At 26.0% G+C, this 10,346-nt stretch overlaps 1 protein-coding gene across 1 annotated transcript in view; it reads left to right on the top strand.

Annotated features, from left to right (window-relative positions):
- Positions 1 to 10,346, top strand: part of LOC134838301 (dopamine D2-like receptor) — an 85,051-nt gene extending 74,705 nt beyond the window's left edge. The window contains exons 6-11 of the mRNA XM_063853801.1: positions 707 to 924; positions 3,277 to 3,363; positions 3,591 to 3,800; positions 3,924 to 4,061; positions 9,524 to 9,624; positions 10,132 to 10,346. Coding sequence (XP_063709871.1) covers positions 707 to 924; positions 3,277 to 3,363; positions 3,591 to 3,800; positions 3,924 to 4,061; positions 9,524 to 9,624; positions 10,132 to 10,346 — 969 coding nt within the window. The remainder of the gene's footprint in view (positions 1 to 706; positions 925 to 3,276; positions 3,364 to 3,590; positions 3,801 to 3,923; positions 4,062 to 9,523; positions 9,625 to 10,131) is intronic.

Consider the following 10,346-nt stretch of genomic DNA (forward strand, 5'->3'; position numbering starts at 1 on the left):
TATTTAATTTTTATTTATAATTAGGTAAATTTAAAAAATTATATTTAAATTATTAAAAAAAAATTTTTATTAATTTTTTAAATTTATTTTTTATGAGAAATTAATTAAATTATTATTAATCTAAAATTTTAAAAATTACTTAATTTTTTAGCTAAAAATTTAAGCCAATTATATAAATCAAAAAAATTTAAAAATATTAAAAATTAATTGACTTTTTCAAATATTCCAATGGGGCAAAAATTAAAAATTTCATCAAAATTGACCATTTATTTTCCTGATTTTTCAACTTTTCGAAAATTTTTTAAATTTTTCAATTTTCAAAAATAAAAAAATTATTTTTCAAAATTTTTTGAGTTATTTTTATGAATTTTTTTTTGTTAAAATTTTAATTGAATTACTTTCAAAATTTTAAATCATAAATTTAAATTAAAACATTAAAATATTTAATGACCATTTGTTAAAATTTTGGCATTTTATATGAAATAAATTTTTTATTTTAGAAAATTTAAAATCCATTTATTAATTTTTTAATTTCATTAAATTTTTTTTTACAAAATTAAATTTTTGATTATTGAATCAAAAAATACAGTTTTATCTTAAAACTTTTAAAATTGATTTAAAATTTTATTAAAATTAAGTTTACTTAATTTAGGAGAATTTTTTAAAGTGTAAGTCAATAAAAACTAATTACTTAAAATTTTCACAGGCACTTCGGATACGAGCAGCAAAGCAACGAGCTGCACGAAAACCTCATCTCTCGGATATCACGGCGGGAGGTAGTATTATAGAAAATATAACTGTTAATAAACGACTAGCGGAAACGACATTGGATGGCAGCAGTAAGAGCGGGTCGAAAGTTGTGCCGGACGAGCAACCAACTAACACAGCGTCGGGGTCAAATGAGGAGGATGACGACAACGCTGGGTAAGCCTTTCAAAAAAAAAATCTAAATTAATTCTTTGATGTTAGAAATCTGAAACTTTAATCGTTTAGTATGAAATTATACTCAGTGTTAGGTTCAAACTAAATTTCTCACTGCGTTTGCATTAAATATTACGGTCCGAACCGATTTTATTTTGTTTAGTTTAAAATTTCAGTGTACACTGCGAAAAGAGCAAAAATAAACAGATTACGAAACAACAATTTGTTCAAATATTGAACAACACCAGAGAGCTTCAACGGTAGTATACGGAAAAAAACAAATAAGTAACAAACACAAACACAATATTTTACCGTCCCAACTCTCTACTTTTGCGAAGAGCGGCAAGGAAGGACGAAAAGTAAGCCTTCAAGTCCATTGAGAGTACATTTGGTTTACTTCAAATCCGTTTTCGAGTAAAAAGTGTATGTAAATAAGGGAATAAAAGTACAAAAGGGGGCGGAAATCACAAACACACACGATGATATAGAATCTCTCATTTTGTTCCGAACAGAGATAGGAGAGATGACAATAATGCTCTTAAATGTCCAGCTACCCAATAATTTGTATGCACTTTGAATGTCCACTCGACAAAATTCAAATGCAAAATACCTTTACAAACAGCCTAATAATTTTTCGATCATGGTACGAGTTTCAAACGGAGTGAATTTGAAGTGCTCTCATTTACGCATGAATTTCAACGGAAAAACTCGGACTATTGAATTAATGATTCAAAATGGGAATTTGTGCTGAAAAACGTTCTTTTGAATATTACAAGAGACAAAAATCGACAAAAAAAATAAATACTACCGAAAATATCTAAAGTTGTTTCCGGTGTGTTTTCATGTGCATTTTTGGTCAAGAGGATGTTTTGTGTTCATTTGAAAAATGTAAAAAATATAAGAGATTAAAATAAAATTGTTCTCTGATGACGCACTTCATACCATTCCATCAAATTTATTTCAACAAATCAAAAAAAAACAGGCAAATATCTATTCAACGTCGTAACTAACTTTTTAAAAATGATATCTTTTGTAGGTAAAATAAAATGAATTTTTAAAATAATATTTTTTTTTTTTTTTTTTTTGAAAAAATATAATTTTTCATTCTAACTTCGTTAAAATTTAAAATTAATTTCTTTTCACTTTTATTAAAAAATAAAAGTTATTGAGCTATTAAAAAATTTCAATATTTTTCTTTTCAACCAAATTTGGAAAAATATTTTTGATTCAAATATTTTTTTTTATTTTTTTTAAAAGATTTGCTAAAAATTACATATCTAAATTTGGAGAAAAAAAAATATAAAAATAACTTTTTTTAAAAATAAATTAAAATTTTGTAAAAAACAAAATTAAATTTATAAAATTTATGTTAAATTACGATTTTTTAAAAAAAAAATTAAATATTTAAAACTTTTTAAAAAAATTTCTAAAAACATTTGAAAATTAATTAAAAACGGCAATTTTTGACTTATTAAAATAGGGCAAATTTATGATTTTCATTTGGATCGGCCTTATTAAAAAATTTCAATAATTTTTAATTTTAAAATTTTGAGAATTAATTAATTTTAAAATAAATTTAAAAAAATAAAAGATAAATTTATTTTTTTTATAAATTAATTAATTTATTATAAAAATTTATAATAAATAAATAATAATTTTAATTATTAATTAATTTTTAAAAATAATTATAAATTTGTCATTGTAAAAACAAAATTAAGAAATTAAATTTAATTTAAAAATATTTAAATTGAAACAAAAATTTAAATAAATTTAAAAAATAATTGAACAATAATTAAAGTTAAATTTAATTAAATTTTAATTTTTATTTGATTTTTTTTTAGTTTCGACTCAAAAATATTTTGCAGCCATATTTTTCATATGAATCAATATTTATTTCAAAAAATATTATAAATCTTCCATGAATGTGAGAAATTTAGTTTGAACATCTCTATTCTTTACCTTTAAAAATATCTACCATAGTTTTATTGTAATTTTCTCTGACATAATCCATCATAGAATTTAGAAAACTGGAAAATCCTTGTGCATTGAATAGATTCTTTCGGTTGAAAAGAAATGTGAAAGTAATATTACAGATCCGGATTTATTGTTTTTTGAAAAAAATAATTTTATAACATGTTGTTTGAAAATTGAATTTAACAATTTTAATTGATATTACTTGGAAATCCTTGTAACTCTTTATTATTAAATTATTATATAAGTATTTGTGTAATGCAACAAAAACAATTATTTTTTCTCCTTTTATGTACACCACACTGTGTTCCCCGAAACATATCCATCCACAAACATATATGTGTGTCGTATGAAATAAAAAACCCACAAAACACAAAACATTAGATCCCCTGATGTTGATGATTGCCCCGTAATAATAAACGATAAATCAACGGAGTTTATGTTAGCAACAGTAGTTGAGGAGGCTGGAAAGTAAGTAGAGAACATGACCGTGAGATTTTTTTTTTTTTTGTAAGATTGATTGTCTTTTTAATTAATACTATATGCATTTTAGTGTTTTATTAAATTAACTTCTTCGTGATCAATCTCTTTGGTTGTAATTTTTCTGTAAATGACAGTTTTGCGTCTAGTTGTTTATTATTTTCTTGTTTTTTGCGTAATGTATAAAGTAAAAACCCTTTCTGTCATCCATTTTTCAGTGTGATGACGCAAATAACCACACAACATCACCTCTCCGCCGATCCAAATGGTAATCATGATTCAGGTTATGTTCCGTCAAATGTAACTGATGTAAACGATATTTTAGTTGTAAGTAATTCTCCTCCAGGTAGCCCGGAAACTAAGGCTACAATCTTTGTAAATAAAAATGCGACAAATCGGAGGAACGGGTCACCACGTAAAGATTATAGGTGAGTTTTTTTCTTATTTTTCAAACTTTCCTTGAATCCTCTTCCTTTATTATTACAAAAATTTGAACAAACAAAAAAAAATCCCGAATCACCTTTTCTTTTCCATATCATACATTTTTGCAGTAATGTTGCACTTAGACCAATAAGTTCATATGTTCGATGTGGCGTACAATCGGCGTTATCATTATCACGTAATGATTCAACGTTATCTAATAATTCTAGGGACTCGAGGAAGGATAAGAAAAATGTGCAGGCATCCAGGTGAGTTTTTTTTTTAATTTCTGTGATTTGGCCAAAAAGAAAAAATTTTTCCCATCTTACATCAATATTTCAATTAATCCAAACCAAGCAATTTTTGAAATATGTAAAAAAAAAATATTTAAAAATTTTTTATTATGAAAAAGGGTCCTTAAAAGTAAAAAATAAACAAAAATTTTCCATGCTGTTTTTCCTTTGGAAAAATTTTGAAAAATGTTTGTTTATTTTTAATTTTGAGGGCCCTTTTTCAAAAAAAAATATTTTTAAAATATTTTTTATTTTATACTTTTTAGTTATAACAAAAGATGTCAGTTTTCTTTAAATTTTTATAATATTTCAAAATTTTTTCTCAAAGATTTTATGAAGATTCTTGAACATTTAATGAAATTTTTCGAAATTTCTATAAAAAACAGACATTTTAAGGCTTTGACCCAATGCACATTCAAAAAAATTATCCCAAGGGATATTTTAAATTTTTAACCCAATACACATTTGGGTCTCTCATGGAAAAGTAAGAACGCCATCTCGCGGGAAGTATGGAATTAAAGGCGTAAAAAAAATAGACACCGTTGAAATTTCAATAAAAAGGCAAAGAAAAATCTAAACTATGATAAAATACCGTAACGAAGGACACGACAATGAAACATTTTTGTATCAAGTTTCAACAAAAGCTTCATTCGCTGAAAAGAAAGTATAACAAAAAGTGTCACCTTTAAGTTTCCGCCTTTCATTTTTACTTAATTTTCAACAACAAACACAAAAAAAAAGAAATAAAGTGACGAAAAAAAAATTTTTTTTACAAGGTTAGCTTATGTTACGCGCTCCATTTGTATTCTTCGCCACGAACCTCGTAAATAGTATTCCGTCTGCGTCTGTCAGTCAAATCTGAGTGAGCACAAAAGGAATAAATAAATTAAGTTATTGTACAAACATAAAAGCTCGCATAAAACTTGGAGGAAAAATAACACTCGAGCCGTGATTGCAGATGAATTTGTTTGAAGAAATATGATGCTAAATTCAATGCGGAAAAAAATGATGAAAAATGATCATTTGAATACTATTCATCTCTGCGCATTTTTATTTTTTTTCCTTTCTAAAGGTGACCCTTCCATTACACGAGCCATTCTAATTGGCAAAACAACTCGTATATATTAATAATATCTCTAATGAACGATTCATAAAAGTTGTTTTTTTGCACGAAATAAAAACAATCCTGACATTCGTTACGGATTTCATATCATTTCAAGCGTTACATCATCGCTTATTTACCTTCCATTGGGAGATCATAATAATATTATTTTGCGCTGTGTTTGCACTTTTTTTCCCGTGTGTTTGAGTCCAGCCAACCAAATTACATACACGCACACAAAAAAGGTGTACAATAAATAATTGATGACGCGTGCGTTCATTAAACCGGATACGAAGATTTTTATTTTTTTCCACTTATCTGAATAAATGAATGTCCATTTTTGCGTATCTCGAGTGGTTTACTTTGGTTTGTGTACTTTTGACGCAAATGCTTTGGAGTTCTTGTCGATCAATAGACGCCTGATTGATATATTTCCGGTTACAAAAGCAAACACATCTATGGCTTTTCACTTCCGGGAACATTAGTCATGTGCTATCTTTCATTTACGTTTTTACATGTGTTTGATGGAATGATTTTTAGGTTTATGTATGTTATAAACCTTCTATGAGCTTTGAAGATAATTCTTAGAAAATTTCACAAAAACTCTTAAAATAGAAATTTGAGTTATTGCGTTACAAAGCTTGTATGAAATTTAATTTTTTAAATTATTTATTTATTTAAATTAAATTATTTAATAAATAAATTAAATTAAATTATTCAATTTTTAATTTAAAATTTTAAATTAATTATTTTTTGTTTAAATAAAACAAAATTTTAAAATAAAAATTAAAATAAATTTTTTAAATTAATTTATTAATTTTATTTAGTTTAATTTAATTAAATTAAATTAATTTAAATTTAAAATTAATTAAATTAAATTAAATAAATTAAATTAAAATAAATAAATTTAAATTAATTTTTTTTTTTAAAATTAAATTTTTTTTATTTTAAGTTTTATTTTATTTAATTTAAAAAATTAAAATCTTGACCAACTTGAACATTTTTTTTTTCGTTGTTTAAAATTTTTTCAACCATTTCCATCCCTCAGACATCCATTTATTGAGTCATTAAATTCATTTAAGTCACGACAAGATGTGTCGTATAGAAAAATTATTTTAGCAGCAAAAAAGAAAGCTCTTGTTATTTATGATGTGAAAATTGATTAATCACGCAATTAACATGTGTCGACTTCATTTTCCATCCATTTTCCGTATACATCCAGATTGTTTATCGATGGAATGTTTGCGAAAAAAAAATGTTAAAACACAAAGTTTGTCGTCAGACGATCATTATTTATAATCTGATGGCTTATTTTTAGTTTTTTTTCTTTTCCGACTGACTCTGGTTTGAGAGAAATGATTAATTTGCTTTAATTACATTGAATCTCCGTGGAGATTTTGATTTTCTCATGAGATTTTTTTCTTCAGTTTTTTTTCAAAAATTAAGTTTTGAATAAAAGTTCATAAAACTAGTTCTCACTTTTTTCTTTTGCTGACTAAATTATAGAAACACAAACAGCTATTTCATGTAAGCAACATTAAAATTACCATAATTTAGAGTATACACTCCAAAAGCTAATTAAATAAAACTAATGAGTGGACATTAACTTAAATATATGTTTATTACTCGGTGCGTCGTCCTCAGTCTCATTTTATTCTGCTGGAAATGTTGCATGCTGTGAGACGAAAGCAATTTATGTGATTTTTCCTCTACTCTACGATAATGGACAGCAAAACAGAATGATGACCAACATGGATGCTCATATATTTTCATAAATGTTAATTTAAGGGCGAAAATTATAATAATGTGTACCTTACCGATGTGTGTGTGTTGGATTCTGCCGTATCATTTATTACTTTTAGGATTGCTTGCGGAAGTGTGATGAAAAAACCTGTTACATATAATGACGAAAAATATGGAAGGTATAAAAGTTTTTTTTGTTTAAATTCAGATAAATTTTTAAATTTATGTTGAGAGTGAGAGTCACTTTCACTGGTGCAATAAAATATTGGATTAATTATTGGATGAAAATTTTATAAAAAATATATATGTAGGTATAAAAAAATAAATAAATAATTAAAAATAATTAAAATTCTTTAAAAAATTGTTAATTTTTGCATAAAATTAATCAATTAAATTAAAAAATTATTAAAATTAATGATTTTACTAATTATGATTTTTTACCTTTTGTAAGAATTTTGACAGAAAAAAATAAACATTAAATATTAAAAATTAAATATTTTTATTAAATATATAAATATTAAACTTAAAATATTAGAAAAAAATAATAAAATTCTTTTTTTTTATAAAAAATCTTATAGTTAAATTTTTTTTTTAAATAAAAAATCCTTTAAAATTGTAAAATAATTTTTGAAAATAAAAAAAAAATATTTTTTAAAAAAATAAAATAAATTTAACAATAAAAAATAATTTGTCAACAATTCATTTTTTGTTGTATTTTTCTTCCAAAAAAATATTGAAGTAATTATTAAAGCTCAATCAAAACAATGTTGCAATAATAAATCGAATAACAAAAAAAAATAAACCACTTTTTTGTTACCTGCAAATAAATACTGACAAGCATTTGATCGCTCAATTTTTCCAATTCATTCAATTTTTCAAACGAAAAAATCCAAATACAAAATAAAAACATACATTAACGTCGACAACAAACAGAGCGCGTTACTACGAAATGAGAAATTTTTCAAACAAATAAATTCCAGGTTTCAATTTTATCCTTCATAAATGGCAAAAAAATAGAGCGCGAACGATATATGCATGAATACCGCATTGCATTGTCAAATATTTGTTCACTCGTTCCTCAAATTGCAGCAAAATAACGGCAAAAGTCAGCAATTTTCTATCTCTTTTACCGAAAAGTATGATTGCGTTTTTGCCGCGTGTATTCTATTAAAAATGCTACATTTATCATGCAAAATAGATATAAATTTGTGCTCCATGCCGTTCCACACAATATTTATTAATATATCAAACTTTTCTTCTCTGTGCACCGTGCGGCGATATTCGATTTCATGTCAGGTAATAAATTTCGTTTAAATAACATGTAAAAGCAACATAAATGTAAATCATCGTGAAATCATCAATTTTAAAATATTACAAGCAATTTTCAAAAGGATTTATTCAATTTTTTCGTTTGTTAAATGATGCCATACAATAATGTGAGAGGGAAGAATTATAAATAAAATGTGTCTATTTTGGAACATGATACAAAAACATGCGGCATGACAAAAGAAAAGCAAATAAACGAGATTTGTGTGCGAGAGCAAGGAGTGGCAGGCACATCAATAAACAAAATAAGTGAATAAATAAATAAAAAGACACGAAACGATAAATAAAATCTATCAGCTATTTATCGTAACTCGCTACTTGGAGTTGTCTGCGACAGACGATCGTTGTTGAGTAAATAAATGTTGAAGATTTCCAGATAATACAACATATTTACGTACTACTTCCCATTTAACGAATCGGTTTCACATAATTCGTTATATCATCGTTGCTCTATAGCGAATATCAAAAATAGCCCATTATACAATTGGATTTTTCGTCCCAATGCATATTTTAAATTTTTTAAATATTAAATACACGAAATTTGCCCCAGTTTACATTTTAAAAATATGTCTCAATGCACATTAATTATTTTTGACCCAATGCGCATTTAAAAAGTTTGACCCAATGCACATTTAAAAACTTTTACCCAATGCAAATTCAGCATTTTTGCTCCAGTTTACATTTATTTATGTTTATTTTAAAATGTCAACTGGGGCAAAAATGCTAAATGTGCATTGGATCAATTTTTTAAATGTACATTGGGTCAAACATCATGAATATGCATTGGGTAAAAGTTAATAAATGTGCTTTGGGTCAAAGCTTTTTAATGTGCATAGGGCCAAAAATCTTAAATGTTCACTGGGGCAAATATTTTAAAATGTTAACTGGGGCAAATTTCGAGTGTATAATGTTTTAATAACTAAAAATATGCATTGGGACCAAAAATCTATTTTGTGAATAAAAGGGCTATTTTTGATATTCGCTATACAGCAACGATAATATATCAAATTTTGTGAACACGTTGAATGGGAATTTCTACGTATATTGATTAAATTGTTCCTTACGCCTTCGATTCTTCCCTACACGCAATATTTTATTAGAAAAAATCTCTTAAATATGCTTTTGATAAACATAAATCTCCGAGTTTGCCTAATGAGGTGTAAGATTTGGCCACTTTGCAATAGATGGGAAAAGTTTTTCTCCTTACGAAGCACAAACAAGCGAAAAAAAAATATGCAAACTAATTCTCTTTTTAAATTTATTTCAGGTTTACAATTTATAAAGTAAACAAGGCGTCGAAGAAAAAACGAGAAAAGTCCTCGGCAAAAAAAGAGAGAAAAGCAACAAAAACGTTGGCAATAGTGTTAGGTAGGTAGATTTACGACCTTTTGCAGACCGGTATCGACCACCTGAGTAAAACAAAACGATTAATTTGTTGTCAATCAACTTCTATTGACTTTTAATTAATTTTAACAATTTATTGCCTATTAAGATTATTCGAGCAAAAAATCGTCTGGATTGTTGATTAATTTTTTTCTGTCCTGCACGATAATTTGTTAAATTTTTTTTTTTAGATCAAAAAGGTTCAATATTTGATTTTAAGCTTAACTTTGATTTATTTCTGTGTGAAAAATAACCCTTGACCATAAAGATTATTTTTAAACATTTGATTTTTTATCACAAATCGGACACGAATCGAAATTTTTGCTGATCTAGACAAATAAAATTAATGGCATCGTGACACCGTAAAATTTCAAGACATAAAATTCAGTCGTTCGTTATCAAATAAACGAGTTACGACTGTTAACTGTTTCACGTTGTTAAATTTTTCCGACAATTTCTTCAACAAATAATTGAATGAATTTTTTTTTTCAGGTGTTTTTCTCATCTGTTGGGTGCCATTTTTCACGTGTAACATCATGGATGCCATGTGTACAAAGCTGGAAATGGAATGTCAGCCAGGTGTCACGGCTTTTATGCTCACCACGTGGCTCGGGTACATGAATAGCTTCGTGAATCCCATCATTTATACAATCTTCAATCCGGAATTTAGGAAAGCATTTAAGAAAATTATGCATCTCGACTCATAA

This window comes from Culicoides brevitarsis, chromosome 1, assembly GCF_036172545.1.
Source record: "Culicoides brevitarsis isolate CSIRO-B50_1 chromosome 1, AGI_CSIRO_Cbre_v1, whole genome shotgun sequence".
Classification (NCBI taxonomy): Eukaryota; Metazoa; Arthropoda; class Insecta; order Diptera; family Ceratopogonidae; genus Culicoides; species Culicoides brevitarsis.